We start from the raw sequence: 16,828 nt of genomic DNA on the forward strand, positions 1-16,828 counted from the left end.
TTCTGGCTGCAGGTGCTCGGGCGCCTCAGCGAATGCGTTGGGATCAGTCGGTTCCACATTGACAGCATAGAATTGATCTTTTGGTCGGAAGAGGATAACCTTTGCATTCTCAGTTAACGTAGTGAAATATTCCTTGTAATTAGTGTATGCTCGCGCAGATTTATTCACGGAACGGAATGGTCCACATGAAGTATCATAAAACGTACTACCAGAAATTGCGCTTTCAAGCTAAAAATTCCTAATAATATCAAGTTATCTTCGAAAAATCAATAAGTTTAAACAGCACTGTTCCATCGTTGCCACAATTACAATTTAAGTGCAACGGCACTCACGGTGCTACTACTGTATTTAGTACCATTCGTGTAGATACAGTACCATTCCGCACAATGGCAGCGAGTGTAAAGCTTGCCTGTTCTACTGTATCCGGCCGCTGCCTGCACCCGACCGGGTATTCAGCACGAGACACCCTCCCACCGGGCAGGGCACACGTTGCCAGTTTACTTAACTGTGAAGCCCCTGCCCCTGTCAGGGGCACCCCAAAAACCACAACAAACCAGGATAACGAAAATTTTAGAGCTCTAAATTTGTCATTACTTCAGATTTCTGTTGGCAATACGTAAATAAAATTTTTATCTATTCTAGAACAGTTCGCCAAGAAATAGTTTGAAATTGAAAGCAGAACATCAAAGACTTGTGCAGGGAGCAAAGTGGGTATACTGAGCTTGAATTTTCCCGTGCACCAGACTCTGTGGTGTAAGTCAATCGTGTGGATTCAGTTTTGCAAAATAGTTTACAGTACTTACCGCCAGTTTTGCAAAATAGTTTAGAGAATACTGTTTGTTATTGGTCGAGATTTATATTTATTCCAATAGTGTGCGGATAATTATACTGATTGTATTATTATTAAACTAATTCGCGTCGCCGAGATGGACCGCTTTCTGTTCAGCCAGCCTTCCAGCATTCTCGATGGATTATCAGACTTGCGGGCGGAGCGTTTTCTGTGTGATATAGTCCTTCGCGGAGGTGATGGAGAACCCGTCGATCTACCCTGTCATCGCGCGATATTAAGCGCCAGCAGCAGCTACTTTCGGGCTATGTTTAGGTCGCGTATGGTGGAATCGATAACACAGGCAATAATCCCGCTGGTTGAGGTGCCTAACGCAGTTCTGTCGCAGTACGTACTTCCCGTTTTTTTTCGGTTTTCAAAACTATCACTTTGTTGTTGACCGATAACTTTTTTGAACAGAATTGTTGATTTTGTGTATTCCGGAAAGATTGCAATCGAGTGGGAAACTGTGTACGAGCTGCTGGACGGAGCATTGTACCTTGGAGTGGAGATTGTTGTGGGTGCCTGTTGTCGATTTTTAGATCAAAACTTCGATACGACCAATTGCGTATCCATCTACCAGTTTATCCGGACTCGAAACTGTCCAAGTTTGGAGAAACGAATCAAAAGATTTATTTTGGCACATTTGAGCGAGATTTCTGGCAGCCCTGAGTTCGTTAGCATGGAAAAGCAAGAGGTGAAGGAAATTTGTTTTCTGTACTGCCAATTTCCAAAACTCATAATGAAGTACATACCTCGGGTGTGTTGTGTAGGTTGTGGACCTTTTTAGTTATGCAGCGACGTGCGGCATGCATATTCCGGAAAGCGTGCTTGTTGATGGTGTGTCCCGTTGGGGTCGGGAGGAACCAGTCTCCAGGACACCTTATCTCCGTGAAGTGCTTGACGGGTTGGGCTTACCTTGCTGCACTGGCAGTGCAGATTCGGGTGAGCAAGTTGGACCTTCCCTGGCTGAACCGGGCTTCACCGTTCCGCAGCTGTCTGGTAACAACTTTTAGTGCATAGGCTATCTATATTGCCGATGACACCTAGAGCGATATTCGGTGTTAACTTTTTTTGGAATGTTTGATATCCAAGAAGTAATTATGGTGTGCAAGGATGTGACGATTTCCAGTTAATGATGTCGTGTAATTGTGAATCCCGATCTTAATCTGCAACAAGCAAGACTCATACCTGGTGTCGTCATCTACAATTGTGATGTCGTGGCTTGAATTCCACGATCTTGTTAGCTTAATCATTGCTGGGTTATCTGCTTTAGATTGGACAAGAACCATTCTCTTCGTTGGTGGAACAGACGCAGACGAGAACTGGTACGGGGTGGATTGTTTTGATCCTGTAGTTTCGTTGCGGGTACCGAAACGTAAGCTGGCTTGGATGCCTACAGTCGTTCGCGATGCTAGGCCTGTGGTGATGGATTGTGGTCTCTTCATGTGTGGGGGAATGGTTCCAGAAGACGATATGGATACCGTAACGTGTGCAGTTCAGCGGTATGATCCCATATCTGATAAGTGGCACCTGATGCAGGAGATGCAAGCCGCGCGCGTACATTTCGGAGCTGTTGCATTGAACGGATATATCTACGCCGTGGGTGGTTTCGGTTTGGGACAGCCAACCGAGGCACACGGTAAGCCTGGGCGCTGCGAGCTGGATTCAGTGGAACGATACGACCCATGCGGCAATCGGTGGGAGTTTGTTGCCCCTCTTCCAATTCCATTGGCTTCCTTTGCAGCTGTTGCTTGGGGCAAGTATTTGTACACTTTTGGGGGCATGTCGCAGAATTACTCTGTCTGCTGCATTGTTTGGCGGTATAATTCCTTAACTAATGAGTGGACCAGAATGGCCCCAATGCCGAAACCTCGCTATGGATGCACTGCCTGCGTTGCGCCAAGTGGGTTAATTTACGTTATCGGTAAGTAGGTTCTGAAATTGTGCGTGAGGGCTATAGAAATAGCGGATTTGTAATGGCAGTTGTCAGCACGATTTGTATTTGTGCGCAGGAGGATTCAATGGGCATCCGCGTGACAGCAGCGCCGTTCGAGACGTGGATGCGTACAATCCCATTACGGATAAATGGCAGCGAAATGGTTGGAGGTGTCGGCTGTGTGTGATTTTGAAGTCCCTAATTTTGCTTCGTCTGCAGGTCCATTGACGCACTGCCGCGGTCTTGCTGGAGTCTTGCTTCTGGATAATAAAATTTATGTGATGGGTGGAATGTCTGCCTTTTTGGATGACATTATGCAAGAGACTGTTGAAGTTTTGGACGAAACTGAACTGCCTTCTCGTTGGACTGAGCAGGGACAGACCATAATTGAAGAACGGATCGGATTCTGCCCTGTTGTTATGAATATACCCGAACGTACGTAGTGTGTTTCTAAAGGTGGTATATTTATATATTTTGTGTAGTTTTCAAGGTGCAGTGAAACTGCCTGTAAATAGTACCTGCATACCGTGTGAAATTCTTTAAGCGTGCACGTGGTGTGTTATTTATAGGTGTAATTGGTTTAAATCCTGATAACCGTACCGCATCGGCTGCCAGTTCTGAAGACAGTGTACCTAAGCGGTTGCGCGAGGACGAGTACGACCCAGAAGGTGACTTTTGTAACTTTGTTTGGGTCTGCAGATTGCTCCCTTACCAGTTTTCCCTAATCTCCTACGTTCTGCTTTTAGAGAGGCCCCACAAATGCGTCAGATTATAACCAAGCGATCCTGTGTTCACGTTGTACGGGTTTAAACTCTGCAGATATGGCCGGCCTCGGTCCTTGTTTGGGAGTCCTCTGTATACAAGTTTGTATAGTGTTTACAGCTTTTTACAACTTGTGTGTATGTTGTTATTTTCGTGACAGCAATGTTTCCTTCCTTCTTTTCAATGGAACCTCCTTTAAGATTTAAGTTTGTGTAACGGATGGTGGAAGTTTCCTTACGATTTCATGGACAGAGGTCGCAAACTAATGTGCACGATTTTGATGGCGTAATAACGTATTCTCGTTGTACGATGTTCTTTAATTCAGCCTAATAAAGCTCGTGAAGCTTATAAAGCTTTATAACTGTGTCACGGTTTTAGCCCAGTATTGGTCTCCACAATACTGTCGTGTGGTGTTTATGTCTGTAATGCAGGAATCTACGGTTATTTGGGCAAACTGATTTGGGTAAAATGCCGTGACACGGTTGACTAACTTACCGCAATACCCGTCACCATTATCGGAACAACACTTAACTGCTAATTGAATCACTAATTTACTGAATTCACAAACCGAAAACGAAGAAGAATTCGTTTCAGGAGACATGTTTCATTTCTACACAAACCCCAACATGATTCTTCATAAGTGTCATCAAGCCCAAAACAAAGTCTTTCACAGCTTGGATTTATGTCTCGTCTTTATCCACTGCCAGGGTAACATCTTTACGCATAGCAACATGCAAAGAAAACATCAGTAAATTAAAGTATCAAACACGCATGCTGGCTTCACACTGAAATTGCATCTACTGCGAGCAACAAAACCCCTCGAGAAATTGCAAACTAATAAAACATGCGATCAATTACAAACTATCTGGGTACTGAACGCAACGAACCGTGGCCCGGTGCGTTTACTTTATGCCGTGACACGGTTGCTGGTAGTTATTGCCGTGGCACGGTTTTTTGGGAAAAATGCCGTGACACGGTTGACTAACTGACCGCAATACTCGTCACCATTATCGGAACAACACTTAACTGCTAATTGAATCACTAATTTACTGAATTCACAAACCGAAAACGAAGAAGAATTCGTTTCAAGAGCCATGTTTCATTTCTACACAAACCTCAAGATGATTCTTCATAATTGTCATCAAGCCCAAAACCGTTCCACGGCGTCTGCGTGCGACGACCGTGCCACGGTCTTTAACTATAACACACCTTTCGTAACTGGTGCAACTCCCAATTTCCATGGCAGCAAAAGCATGCCTCCTTTAACCCAGCAGGTCCACGAAGTCGATTTCGGACAGCCAGAACATCGCAGGGAGACGCCAAGATAGGCAGATGCATTATTAGTTTCCTTCTTAGCACGTAAACTCCTGCAAAACGACGCAGTTCATTGATGTCAGTCTGCCTGTTCTTCGTCTGCTTTTCTTGCTTATATTTCCACTATGAGTAGGCAGTTTTCTCACCAAAGCAGATTTCCGACTGTTACCGCTGGTTGTCTCCGCCAACATTCTGACATCCGGAATCGTGTAGTTAATGACGCCTTCAACGCCTTCAACATCCACATCTACAAGCAGCATTCGTAAATTGCGGCTACAGTTTTCGAAGAAAGCCGAACGCGCTAACACTGTCGGGGCTCCGTAGGGAACGGTAGCGGCGGTTTGACGTCGGCGTGCTTGTAGTGGTAAATGTCCCATGCCTCAGACTGCAGCAGCAATCCAGTCTGGAAAAAAGTCCAGTTCATTTAAAATGTTTTTCGTCATAGGCAACTATATTTTAATCTGCGTCAAAAGCTGCTAAAGCCAGTGCTTGGTGTGATCCATTACCAATCTGATCAGAATATCAGTCGCTGCAAAGACCGCACCTGCACTGGTCCATCCAGCAGTTGAGTATCGGTCAAGAGCGGAAACCGAATCAGGAACAGCATCGGGCCCAGCATTTCACGTCGATTGGCGGAGGAAGCTTCCATATGCTTCTGCTTGCACATGTTGGTAGCCCACCTGCCGGAAACAAGCTGCTAGAAAGATAACGGGCTCGCGGTTTTTTGCCATCAGGTAGGGGAATGGTGAAATCTTGTACTTGTCAACCGACGACCATATGATGTCTTCGCTGGCGGTCAACGAATCCCGTTGTAGAATGGTGTGTAGCTCATCTTGCCCAATCGCGCAGAACTGCTCCGATTCCCAAACAGTTTTCGATGATTTATAGATCAAACACAAACATTTCTCCAGGATACCCGGTGCAGCATACGAGTAGCGAACCGCCTGCCGCAACAGTCGGTTAATGTCTGTTATAGGTGTTCAACCAGCCATACTCGTAACAAAGGATAAAACCAACCGAGAAGACCTACACTTTCCAGCGCTTCCAGGCAGTTGCTGACACTGAGCTCTTTCAAGATGAAGTCGGCGCACATGGCTACCATTAATGGCAAGTCGTACTTATCCGCGCAGCCCGTGTGTGGAAGACATTATCCTGGGACAAGTTCTTCACGGCATCGGTGTAGATGCAGCTGCACAGATTGTTGCGTTATTATTTGCAGCAGCGGCTCTAAAGAACGACAAAGAAACAGTGTGCGATAGACACACCTGAGCATATTGGCGAACGCTTCAGGAAGAATGTCGGGGATCTTGATGGGAGCTGTACAGCTCTTTCGGACACTCCCGTAGAACATCATATGAAACACAGCGCTGCGGACGCTCAGGATGAGTCTGCATAAGCACAGATAACAGGGGATCCGTCAGACGGATTCGTTCATCTTGGGGAAGAATGGCATAGAGGCCAAAATGACAGTAAGGACTCACTCACCAGTGGGCTGCAAAGATTTACAGCGCCATAGTCTCCTCCCACTGCGAACTGGACATCGCTCATTTCGCTCGAGGCCAGAATGTGTTGCATGCCATCACTGATCCTTGCTATCCCGGCGCGATTTCCTGAATCGGATGATGGTGTCGGAATCTGAGACATGGCATCAAGGTATTTTCAATGGACAACGAAATTTCTTAAGGAGACAGTCCAAACAGGCCTCAAGCAGTCCGAAACAGAAGATTAACCAACTGCGTACTGTCGCTCGAATTCTGACAATCTGAAGGGAAAGCGAAGCTCTTTCTACATGAAAGTACGTTTAGATAGCCCACGCAGTGGACGTCACAGCTAGCTGCACAGATACGATACATGTAAACCGGCTTTATCGCTATAGCCAGTTGCGTAACAATAAAATTAATGCCAGTTTTGATTTTGAGGTGTAAGCCTCAAGATATGAATTTATCGGATTTGCTGCCATTTCCTTTACATTGCTGAAACGCTGATTGTAAACGATACAGTCCACGCTTGACTGTGTTTGGTTTGTTTGCGTTCTGCTTAGCCTGTCTTCGAACCTTCAGTTCTAACTTACTGCTCACAATCCTCGGTTGACTCAGGTCTGAAAACCGTACACCATCCTCGGACTCAGGAACCCTCACCGGAATCGCTAACATCAGCGATGGCCTGCAGCGTATCTTAGACAGTTGCGATATGAGCGATGTCCAGTTCGCCGTGGGGTGGGATTATGGTGCCGTGAAGATCATTCCAGCTCACAGGTGGGTCTCCGTTTTCAGTTCAATTTGTTCGCCACTTTCTCCTAATTTACCAATACATTTGACGGATTCTTTGACTCTGAACAATGATGTCATGCAGGCTTATCCTGAGCATCCGAAGCGCCGTCTTCCATAAAATGTTCCGAATAAGGTTCTCTGGAAGTGTAAAGGACCCCATAGGCTCACATCGAAATCCCGGACGTCCATCCCGAGGCCTTCGATAACATGCTCAGGTATGTCCCCCGCAATGCATGTTATCCTTCTGAGTAACGCTAGTGGCAACCAACCCGACGAATTGCAGCTACATCTACACGGATGCCGTGAAAAACCTGACCCAGGAAAACATCTTCCCTACAATAGTCTGCGCTAACAAGTATGACTTGCCACTGTTGGTCATAATCTGTTGTGATTTCATCGTGAAAGGGCTGACCAGCGGCAACTGCCTGAATATCCTGGATAATGTAGGTTTTTTTGCGCCGGCCTTTGCTGCCATTTCAGTACAGAAGATACTGACAGGTTGTGTTGTGCAGGCGGTTCTCCACGCGGATGTTGCACCGAGTGTCCTGGAGAAATGTTTAAGCCTTATTGATGGATCAGTGGACACTGTCTGGCAGTCGGAGCAGTTCTGTGCGATTGGACACAAGGCACTTTGCATGATTCTCCAACGCGATACGCTGGCCGCCTCTGAAGACACCATTTGTTCGTCGGTTGACAAGTGGGCCCGTTTTCGTCGTCATATTTTAATGATAACTATACGTTTAAGAAAGCCAGTGCACGGTATGTGTTCTTTTGAACAACCGTTTCACGTCAGGTGGGCCGCAAAGATGTGCACGCCAGGTGGGCCGCAAAGATGTGCACGCGACAAAACATGGACGCTTCCTCCGCCAATCGGCGCGAAGTACTGGGCCAGGCGTTGTTTCTTATCCGATTTTCGCTCCTGACCGATGTCCAGCTGCTCATTGGTCCCCTGAAGATACGGGCTTCGCACCCGTGTATCATCAATAAGGCAGACACTCCGCTTCTATAAAACAGTTGACCTGTTCCATGACATACTATGGTTCTACAGAGCGGTTTGTTACTGCAATCGGAGGGCTGGGACATCTGCCATTATAAGCACGCTACCGTCAAACCGAAGCTGCCGTTCCCTACGGAATCCCGACAAAGTACCCGCTTACCAATGCATTGGCTTTTTCCATTATATGCTGGCTCCAGCAATGTTGTTGAAATTGCATGACGCTTGTAGAGGTACGCGCTGAAGGTATCGTGAACTATACGGTTCCGGATGTGAGAAAGCTATCGAAAACATCGGTGTCTAGCAGCCCCGTTTACGTCGGAAAGCTGGCTTGGTGAGCCGGAGCCGTTCGTCAGAGGAAATCTAACAATTTGGTACAAAGAGATCGTCATTCAAATATATGATATTGCAGGAGCATTATGGTAAATAAGGACATGGATGGTGAGCTTCCTACGCTAGGCTTCTACATGGACTGTTCTGGCTATCCGAAACCCGACCACTGGGCGTGTCGGGTTACTGGAGAACTTCGCTTGTTACCCAGGAAGGCTAAAACTGCACCTATTAAAAAACGTAGGGTTTTCCGTAGGGTCACGATAATCTCCACATGTGCTTATATTTTTGCTTATGTATGTTTCCAATTCTTTAGCGATATCCGATCTATTTTGCAAGGAGGCGGACAATTGGGGATACTCCGAGTATATATCTATGAAGGTATAAAACATTTTTTGCGGTTGAAAACCTGAAATGCATAATTATACATACAGACAGTTGACTTGATGTACAGTCTTGATGTAGGTGTGTGTTTTAGGATTTACTGGATCCGGCAAAAGGCTACGTCAATCCTCGTGACTTCTCCTTGAAGCTGCAAGCTCAGATGACCGCTTACCTTACGGCTGAACTGGCCTAAATGTAGCGTCCCACTGAATGGTTGACAAAAAAGTACTAACGAAATCGAAAACGGGAACATGGCGTGAGAACGATCGGTTTGGTTAAGCGGTTTCCGGAGCCGTATGATACTTTCGCAGTTTAGTTTCGCTTGTAGACAATTTAGTTTTGTACAAATTCTGTTTCTGTAGAACGATTACTTTTGTAAAATTATCCTGTTGGTAGTCTTTGTAATTGCGGTTCAGCGGCTGTGTTATATCGAAACTTTTTGCAGATGGATTTATGGTCTATCTGATAAATCTATTGGCTTTGGTTTAACTGTGACGTAGTGTTGATAGGGGCTACTTGTTGTCTGTACCAATTAAAAAGTGTTATCGGAGAAAAAAATATGCATTGTTATACAGGATTCATACTTTTCTGTTTCCCTTGACACAGAAAAAGGTTTTTCTGTTTTACGAAGAAAACATTTTGAAAACATTTTTTCTGCGTTGACTTCGCAAACATTTTTTCTGTTTCGAAAAAGTGTACTTGTCTGGTATTTTTCAGTTCTCGCTCATACTTCAGTAATCGTTTTCTCTAATTCTCCGCCCCGTTTCAACCACAAAATATTTAAGTAGGCCAAAAAACAAGATTCGAAATAATAGCGAAGATCTTTCGGTTAAGTATTCTGCAAAGGGGATATGAAAAATTGTAACTGCACCCTAAATTTCTCATAATGTTGCTAATAAATACGTTTCGCGACCGGAAACGGCTTTTGCTAATCACAGCCTTTGTGGTACAGTTCGCTCAGTTGTGCCAGGGATCTGCTAATATTCGTTCTTGTTACGTTGACAATTTATCTGAGACGCGAAGGGTCAATGGCGAATTTGTCAGAGTGATTCCCAGACTTCGACTTAATCCGAGAAAGCACTTCAAATATTTTCGGATGCCTGTACTTCTTCAATCAACTTTTCAGCTTTCGTCCAGTTTGCAGGTGGTTTTGGTAATGTAGGCGGAAGGTCACCGGATGCGGGTGCGTTTTGCGTTTCGATGGCGCCTAAATTCAATCCATACGCCTACATTCCGGGCGCCTAAATTCAATCCATACTGTTGCAGACAGCATCGTAGCGAGATGTTCCTTTACCTTATGCAGCTCACGGTTTTAACTACCAACGTGTCTGCCATCGATTTTGTTGCTATATCTTAACTGCCGGCTATAGCCGACTGTCGTATTTGATCCAAGCAAATAGGCATGGAAACAAAATCGGCCTCCGTGGGTATGAGTAGCTATTCTGTATTCAGCGAAGTGAAATTTTGATCGGCAGCTGAGCTGTGCTGTAGTAAACGGAATCTAGGTTTGGAAACGACGGTTTGAGATCAGGATAATATCCTCGATAGATTCGCTTTGGCACTAGATTTACTTTTATCTTTTCGTGGTGCTTTCAACAGTTTACAGAAATTTCTACACAACCCAAAGATTCTGACGGCGGCGAAATACTCGATACATATCGGGTAACTTCTAAACAATGCTGTGTTCTAAACTGCGTGAGTTCTTCTTGGGCTGCTTCCCGAGAAAGTCCGTGGACGATTTACATGCCCAATTTCCTGATGATGTTGTCTCGGGATCCGGCACCAACCTGCGTTTCCCAGAATCGTTTAAGTCTAAGAATCCCACTCCACCCTCGGATGATAGAAATCGCGCCGGGATCGCTAAAATCCGTAATGGCATGCAAGACATCTTGGTCTCTAGCGAACTGAGCGATGTCCAGTTTGCCGTGGGTCGAGATTACGGACCCGTGAAGATTGTCTCAGCTCACAGGTGAGTCTCTGCTGTCACTTACGTCTGAACATCATTTCGAATACAAGTTTGCGGTTTCGCTTGAAGGATTCCTTGTGTTCGTGTTAGTGTATAATACTGTACATGCAGGCTCATCATGAGTGTCCGCAGCGCTGTATTCCGTACAATGTTCCACGGGAGCGTCCAAGAGACCTGCGAAGCTCCCATCGACGTTCCTGACATTCTCCCGGAGGCGTTTGTTAATATGCTCAGGTGTGTCTAGCATCATGCACCTCTTTATCGTTCTCTGCAGCGAATATGATCACCAGCACCACTAATGTTAACGTAATAAACTGCGCAGGTACATCTACACCGATTCCGTGGAACACATCACCTTGGACAATGTCTTCCACACCTTGCGCTGCGCGGACAAGTATGACTTGCCATTGCTGGTCACCATCTGCACGGACTTCATCCTGAATAACATGAGCTTCGGGAACTGCCTAGATATGCTGGATAATGTAAGCCGTGTCCGCTCCTTTTGCCACGGTTTGCTTCGGCTCGTAATGATAGGTTGTCTCGCGTAGGCGGTTCTCTATGAAACCGCTGCTCCGAGCATCCTGGAGAAGTGTTTAGGCCTGATTGATGAATCACCAATAACCGTCTGGGAATCGGAGCAGTTCTGTGCGATTGGACACGAGGCACTCCGCACCATCCTCCTACGGGATACGTTGACCGCCAACGAAGACACAATTTGTTCGGCGGTTGACAGGTAACCAGACTGTAGCAGCTTTGCTTAGTAATGCAAAAATTCTAACTGGTCGCATTGCCTTCTGACAGGTGGGCTGCAAACATGTGCAAAGAAAAACACATGGATGCTAGTTCTGCCAATCGGCGCGAAGTTTTAGGCCAGGCGTTGTTTCTCATCCGATTTCCGCTTTTGACCGATACTCAGTTGCTGGACGGTCCCTTGCAGGTACGGTCTTCCTACGCATTTATTGCCTTTGTAATAAACTCTAGACTTTTTGACATGTTCGTTAGCACTTGCCGAAACAATGAACTGGTGAAAATTGGGATAGAACAAATTTGTTTGGTAAAAGCTTGTATTTTATTTAGAGCGGTTTGCTGCTACAGTCGGAAGGGTGGGACATCTACCACTTCAAGTTCGCCGACATCAAACCGCCGCTGTCGTTCTCTACGGAGCCCCGACACAGTAAGCGCGTTTCAGTTCTCGTCAAAAATTGCAGCGGAAGTGTGAATGCCAGTTATCCAACATTTCTAGATATGTATACGCAAAGAGGGTACGATTAACTTTACGATTCCTGACGTCCGGGAACTGCAGGAGTCGTATACCATCAGCGAACCCATATCAGTCAGGAACCGTTTGTGGTGGGTATTGCTTTGTAAGGTCAAGAATAGAAATTCGCAGAGTTAGCGAAGATGGACGCCAGTGATAATGCACCTTTTTGTAGGAGCATCTACGTCAAAAAAAATGAACCAGATGGCGAGTCTGCTACTCTTGGCTTTTACGTGCGGTGTTCTGGGTACCCGAAATCGGCTTCCTGGACTGGCTGGGTTCATACTGAACTGCGCCTGCTTCCTTGGAATACTGAAACTGCGCCAATCGAGAAACGTACAATCGTTTATGCGCTTTAATCGTAACCTATTACAATGATTGTGGTCTCCGCAAAGAAATGCTTAAATTTTGCAGAACTGTCCGAGCATTTGTCTTTAAACAATAATTTCTGTGGCTGGGGATTCTCGTATATGTCTATGGAGGTGAAGGAATTTGCTTGTTTGTACATAATGTTTGCATGTATATGTTTTATTTCCAGAAATTACTGGACCCGGCAAACGGCTACGTCAGTCCTACTGACTTCTCCTTGAAGCTGCAAGTTCAGCTCACCCTGGACGCTGATCTGCCTGATAAATTCGAGTAAATACTTCGAGCCGATATGGAAAATAGAAATTATATATGACGATGGATTTTTTCAGGTTTTCTAGCGGATCCAAAGTGGCGTGATCCTTTCGTTTGCAGACGGATTTTGAGAAAATTCTTTCGTTGTAGTTCCAGACTCTTTAGATGCGTTTCTGAACCCGCGTCTACGGTTTTATCCTGATCTGCGATTCTGCCTTGCGCCGGTACAGAAGTACGGATGTTATAAATCTGACTGTCTTTCTGATAAATTTACTGGCTCTTTGTGTAAACTAATTTTGACTACTAAATTGCATTATCCACTATCTAGATCAGGCAAATTTTGTTTCATAAGCGAGTATCCAGTAACCTGGTATGGTAATTTGTTTTCTTATCAGACTGCGGACTGATCCGGTTGAGCAATTGGATGCAACAAATATAAAGTAGTAACTATTGCAGAAGAAGCGTAAATTATGACTGCCGTTCCGCTGATATCCATTCAGCTGGATGGTATGGTCAACTCAACAACTAAAGTGCCGTCAGTGGCATGCAATATACACCATTGGACACCAATCTGATATCATGTGAACGATCCCGATCCATCGTTGTACATCGTTGTTAAAGGAACATGATTGCCGAGGTCCACTGTATGAGCATTGAGTAGCGCGACGTCAGTAAGGAAAATCTCAACTCACCTTTACGTCGGCAGTTCGAATCCAGATCTGCAAAAGCACGCACCGTGCAAATTTTCCTTCCCGCACTTCCGTTATTTTAAAATAAGCCAGTGCCGATAGCAACGTACTTCCTTGATTACAATGCCGAACTCGCTGCCGCTGAGGATCCTAATTCGGATGGCCAACAATGCTGCTCCCGTAGTCAGTGTGCCTCGAGCAATCCCCCGATAGCACCGACCCACTTCGCGCCAGGTATACGTCTGATTCCTTCCCGCAGGCGTTGCTACCTCTACCACCGCATCGGACAACCGATCTCCTGGATGTTGAGCGTTGCCTGACTTGAAAAGATACTGCGTGACGACGGTGGGGTCCCTAAATTCTACGGTGATTGTGTCGTTCACTTGGGAATGCCCAGTCCAGAAGTAATTGCTCCCATTGTACGCGTACTCCAAATCATGTTGGGGATAGACCTTCATGGTGGTCCACACTGTTTGGGCGGGAGGATTATTTTTGTGGGGAATAAACAGGATCACATTTCCGGAGCTGATTTCCTAGAAACGTAGTTAACATGACTGAAAACTTTGTGTTACTCACGTATTTACCCGTTTATGCTATCCTGCTGGCACTGAAGCAGCAGTATTGACTGGAATTATGCCATCGGTTTTTCGTATTATGCTTACATGTTCTAATCAGTAGTTTGTCGTAAGCGGGGATAAGTGCAAATATATCAGAAACCAGCCGTGCTGTATCCGATTTTAGTTTCGGCTTTTTCCAAGCGATTTAATCGCTTAATAAACTGAGCCCGTGGTTCGGTGCTCTTTCTGTTCTGGCAACCATAAGTTAGTGACCTTAAAACCATTTCCAACTTACAAAGCTGCTACTTTTTCGAAGCGGTACATCAGCAGTTTCAGTAAAATGATCGCTCCAGTGACATTACGGCTTCCACAGAACCTAAGGCTGGGAATAATCAAATTTCCCCATCGAGACAGTCATGCGTTCCAGATGCCGAATGCGAAAGTTTTCTATAGTCAGTAGCTTGAGCAGTTCTAGGCGTACCTGCGGTAAATCGTGCGTCTTTCCTTGGAAAGAGGAATGCATTCCAATATGATGGAACAAAGGGGGACTGATCTGCGGCGCAGCGCGTTGCTTGGCTTGCCTACAGGCGCTGACAGCGGAGTTTTCCGGGCAGACATGGAGCGAAACGTAACTGGTCAGCAGCCAGTCTACGGGCTTGGTTTCATAGAATAAAAGGAGAAATTCCACAAACGGTAGTAAATCCACGGTACGAAAAAGCTTGCCTGGAAACACCACAACCGCAATATTCAACACACGATAAAACAGTAAATTTTCTCGATTACGTGGTGTACAGACAGACACGTATGTACTCGTACAATACGCTTTGTGAACATGAATGTTTGCCTTCGAAAGTCAGAATAATAGGCTTATAATAAGCTGGTAATTAATAGTCGTACCAATAAAACCCGCGCCACTAAGCTGAACGAAGATAAATCTGTTCCTTTTCGTCTGTGCAAATCTTTTGATCGTGGATAAATATTTCGGTACGGCGACCACATCGTCTTCCAACTGAAGAACAGTGAAAAACCAATTGCAAAACCACATAGCATGGTAGCAGACGGTTTGTCTGATACAACAAGCAGATTGTGAAGGGCTCCAAAACACATACCTGAACATAGTTTGATCCTTTAGATTGTGCATAGGTCATCAGGTAAGCGTAATCCAGCACCTGCTTCGTCCGCCATCTGCAACAAGAAAAAAAAGTTTGACTTCTTTCTGCTTTGGAATCACTAGTGCAATTGAAAACGGTTGAAAGTAAGGAAAGTTGGAAAGACTTCAAACACACTTTTGATGCTCGAGAGAATCATCCAGGGCGGAGTGTATATGATGCAGATCAGGATAAAACTCTGGGGACGGAGCGATAATCTCCAATGTTCCTTTCTCGATTGTCGGGGCGTATGCTTGTCGTAAATCGTTGATAAACGCGTCCACGGCGCTTAAGTTGGTAATGTCGGCAGCCATGACGATGACCAATACATCGGTCTCTAGTTTGCTATCTTCAATTCTTAACAGGGAATCCAGCGTTTCTTCCAGATAGCTGTGCGCCGATGATCTCCGCACCGTCGGGATGCCGATCACGACAGAAACTGTAAGAATGTATTGTGATGAAGATTCTGTTTAGGCCAGTGTTTTTCTCACCACGTTAAAAAAAACGTTGGTAATAAACAAACACTAACTACTACGTCCACAATATAGTAGGTTTTCGGTCTAGATAGTTTAGTTCTTTTTTATCTCGTCGATGCAAAAACGCTGTTGCTTCAGTATTTCTTTTAATGTTTAAGTTAAATAAAAAATAACTGGCAATTATATTGCAGCAAATCATAATTATTAGTGTTTATACAGTGTTCTTCGAGTTATCGGACTAACTACAACGTGGCAATAATTATGTCTAAAACAGTATGAGCCTTCAGAAATTTTGTAAAGAAATCACATTACCTCCTGTTCGTCCTTTCCCTATAAGCCGTCGCGGGACCAGAGCATCCGGTTTGGCGAGCAAATGCGGCATACGTTGCAATACTGTCGGTAACGACAGCGGTACCGGTCCGCTTCCGTCCCGTGGAACGCCTCCATTCGCGCACTTGTAAACTGAATTATTATTAGAACAGTGGCTCACGATCAGTTATATAGGGTACGTTATCGGTGCTGCGGAATGCGGTATACGAACCCCATGTTTTTGACTGCAACACCAGCAATAGGATCACTAACACACAGAAGGCCAGTAGCAACGACAATAGCACAATGATTGACGTTGATTTCAACCGCTTCATTGGGAATAGATCAACATCATCCCAGTCGTTAAAAATCTCACAATAAAACAAAAAACGTATACCATTAAAGTGATCCCACGCATGCGCATTCGGCACGGTTGTGCAAGAATAGTTTTTGACTTTTAATTTCAACCGTAAGCAACGGTAGTCGATTTGTTCAAGAAGCCCAGAAGATAGGAGTGAGAAGATGGGCAAAAACCTTCTTTATTTCAGATTTCTGACTTATGAATATCCATAGCTGCCATAGCTTTATCTGGCGTGAGTTATTACATTTTGCGCGGTAAGCATTGGAGCATCCATTTATACCGTACGGCGTACATCTATATGTACTCGTACCGTACAAATCTGGCAAATTAACGGCACTGCTGTTTTGTGATGAGGTTATTAACTGACTGATATTTGACTGCAGGCTGAATCTGGTTGCATGTACATTGTACCCGTACTAGTTTCGATTTGCTTTGTACCTGACAACCTGTAAGGTAAGCGCGAGGTAGCAAAAATGTTTAGGACAGCCTGAGCAGGTGACGAGACATCTGTTAATGCACCGAGTGCAATGACACCGGCAACAAAAAACCTGAAAATCGCACAGTTATAGCGTGTTCACATGCACGGTGAATTGTTCACTTGCAATTGCGCAATACGTCATTAAT

At 45.1% G+C, this 16,828-nt stretch overlaps 5 protein-coding genes across 7 annotated transcripts; 3 read left to right on the forward strand and 2 right to left on the reverse strand.

Moving 5' to 3' along the window:
• Positions 1-626: 626 nt before the first annotated feature.
• On the forward strand, positions 627-3,859 carry LOC129596685 (kelch-like protein 20). Of its 3 annotated transcripts, none has more exons than XM_055494020.1 (9): positions 627-753; positions 947-1,174; positions 1,247-1,523; positions 1,600-1,828; positions 2,103-2,753; positions 2,842-2,928; positions 2,985-3,200; positions 3,335-3,433; positions 3,512-3,859. In XM_055494020.1, the coding sequence occupies exons 2-9, from the start codon at positions 1,095-1,097 to the stop codon at positions 3,538-3,540; spliced, it is 1,668 nt and encodes a 555-aa protein (XP_055349995.1). In that variant the 5' UTR covers positions 627-753; positions 947-1,094; the 3' UTR covers positions 3,541-3,859. The 3 variants fall into 3 exon arrangements, with proteins under 3 accessions (XP_055349995.1, XP_055349994.1, XP_055349993.1); XM_055494019.1 differs by lacking the exon at positions 627-753 and having other exon boundaries at positions 795-1,174; positions 1,247-1,343; positions 1,410-1,523; XM_055494018.1 differs by lacking the exon at positions 627-753 and having other exon boundaries at positions 795-1,174.
• A 919-nt stretch (positions 3,860-4,778) lies between these two features.
• On the reverse strand, positions 4,779-5,943 carry LOC129596711 (BTB/POZ domain-containing protein 1-like). The gene is made up of 6 exons (XM_055494057.1): positions 5,872-5,943; positions 5,601-5,785; positions 5,386-5,521; positions 5,148-5,244; positions 4,988-5,088; positions 4,779-4,894 (listed from the first exon to the last, which is right to left on the reverse strand). Exons 1-6 carry the CDS (start codon positions 5,941-5,943, stop codon positions 4,880-4,882), a joined length of 606 nt encoding a protein of 201 aa, XP_055350032.1. The 3' UTR covers positions 4,779-4,879.
• Positions 5,944-7,031: 1,088 nt separating this feature from the next.
• On the forward strand, positions 7,032-8,120 carry LOC129596712 (BTB/POZ domain-containing protein 1-like). The gene is made up of 4 exons (XM_055494058.1): positions 7,032-7,096; positions 7,395-7,554; positions 7,624-7,800; positions 7,905-8,120. Exons 1-4 carry the CDS (start codon positions 7,032-7,034, stop codon positions 8,118-8,120), a joined length of 618 nt encoding a protein of 205 aa, XP_055350033.1.
• Positions 8,121-11,599: 3,479 nt separating this feature from the next.
• LOC129596713 (BTB/POZ domain-containing protein 2-like) lies at positions 11,600-12,769 on the forward strand. Its single transcript, XM_055494059.1, has 5 exons — positions 11,600-11,722; positions 11,863-11,959; positions 12,458-12,525; positions 12,582-12,682; positions 12,742-12,769. Exons 1-5 carry the CDS (start codon positions 11,600-11,602, stop codon positions 12,767-12,769), a joined length of 417 nt encoding a protein of 138 aa, XP_055350034.1.
• A 329-nt stretch (positions 12,770-13,098) lies between these two features.
• On the reverse strand, positions 13,099-16,441 carry LOC129596733 (alpha-1,3-mannosyl-glycoprotein 4-beta-N-acetylglucosaminyltransferase B-like). The gene is made up of 8 exons (XM_055494078.1): positions 16,076-16,441; positions 15,847-15,996; positions 15,197-15,497; positions 15,020-15,095; positions 14,808-14,919; positions 14,392-14,633; positions 13,464-13,886; positions 13,099-13,383 (listed from the first exon to the last, which is right to left on the reverse strand). The coding sequence occupies exons 1-8, from the start codon at positions 16,176-16,178 to the stop codon at positions 13,348-13,350; spliced, it is 1,443 nt and encodes a 480-aa protein (XP_055350053.1). The 5' UTR covers positions 16,179-16,441; the 3' UTR covers positions 13,099-13,347.
• Between the last annotated feature and the right edge of the window lie 387 nt (positions 16,442-16,828).

The sequence above is a fragment of the Paramacrobiotus metropolitanus genome, unplaced genomic scaffold (assembly GCF_019649055.1).
Source record: "Paramacrobiotus metropolitanus isolate TYO unplaced genomic scaffold, Prichtersi_v1.0 Parri_scaffold0000094, whole genome shotgun sequence".
Lineage (NCBI taxonomy): Eukaryota > Metazoa > Tardigrada > Eutardigrada > Parachela > Macrobiotidae > Paramacrobiotus > Paramacrobiotus metropolitanus.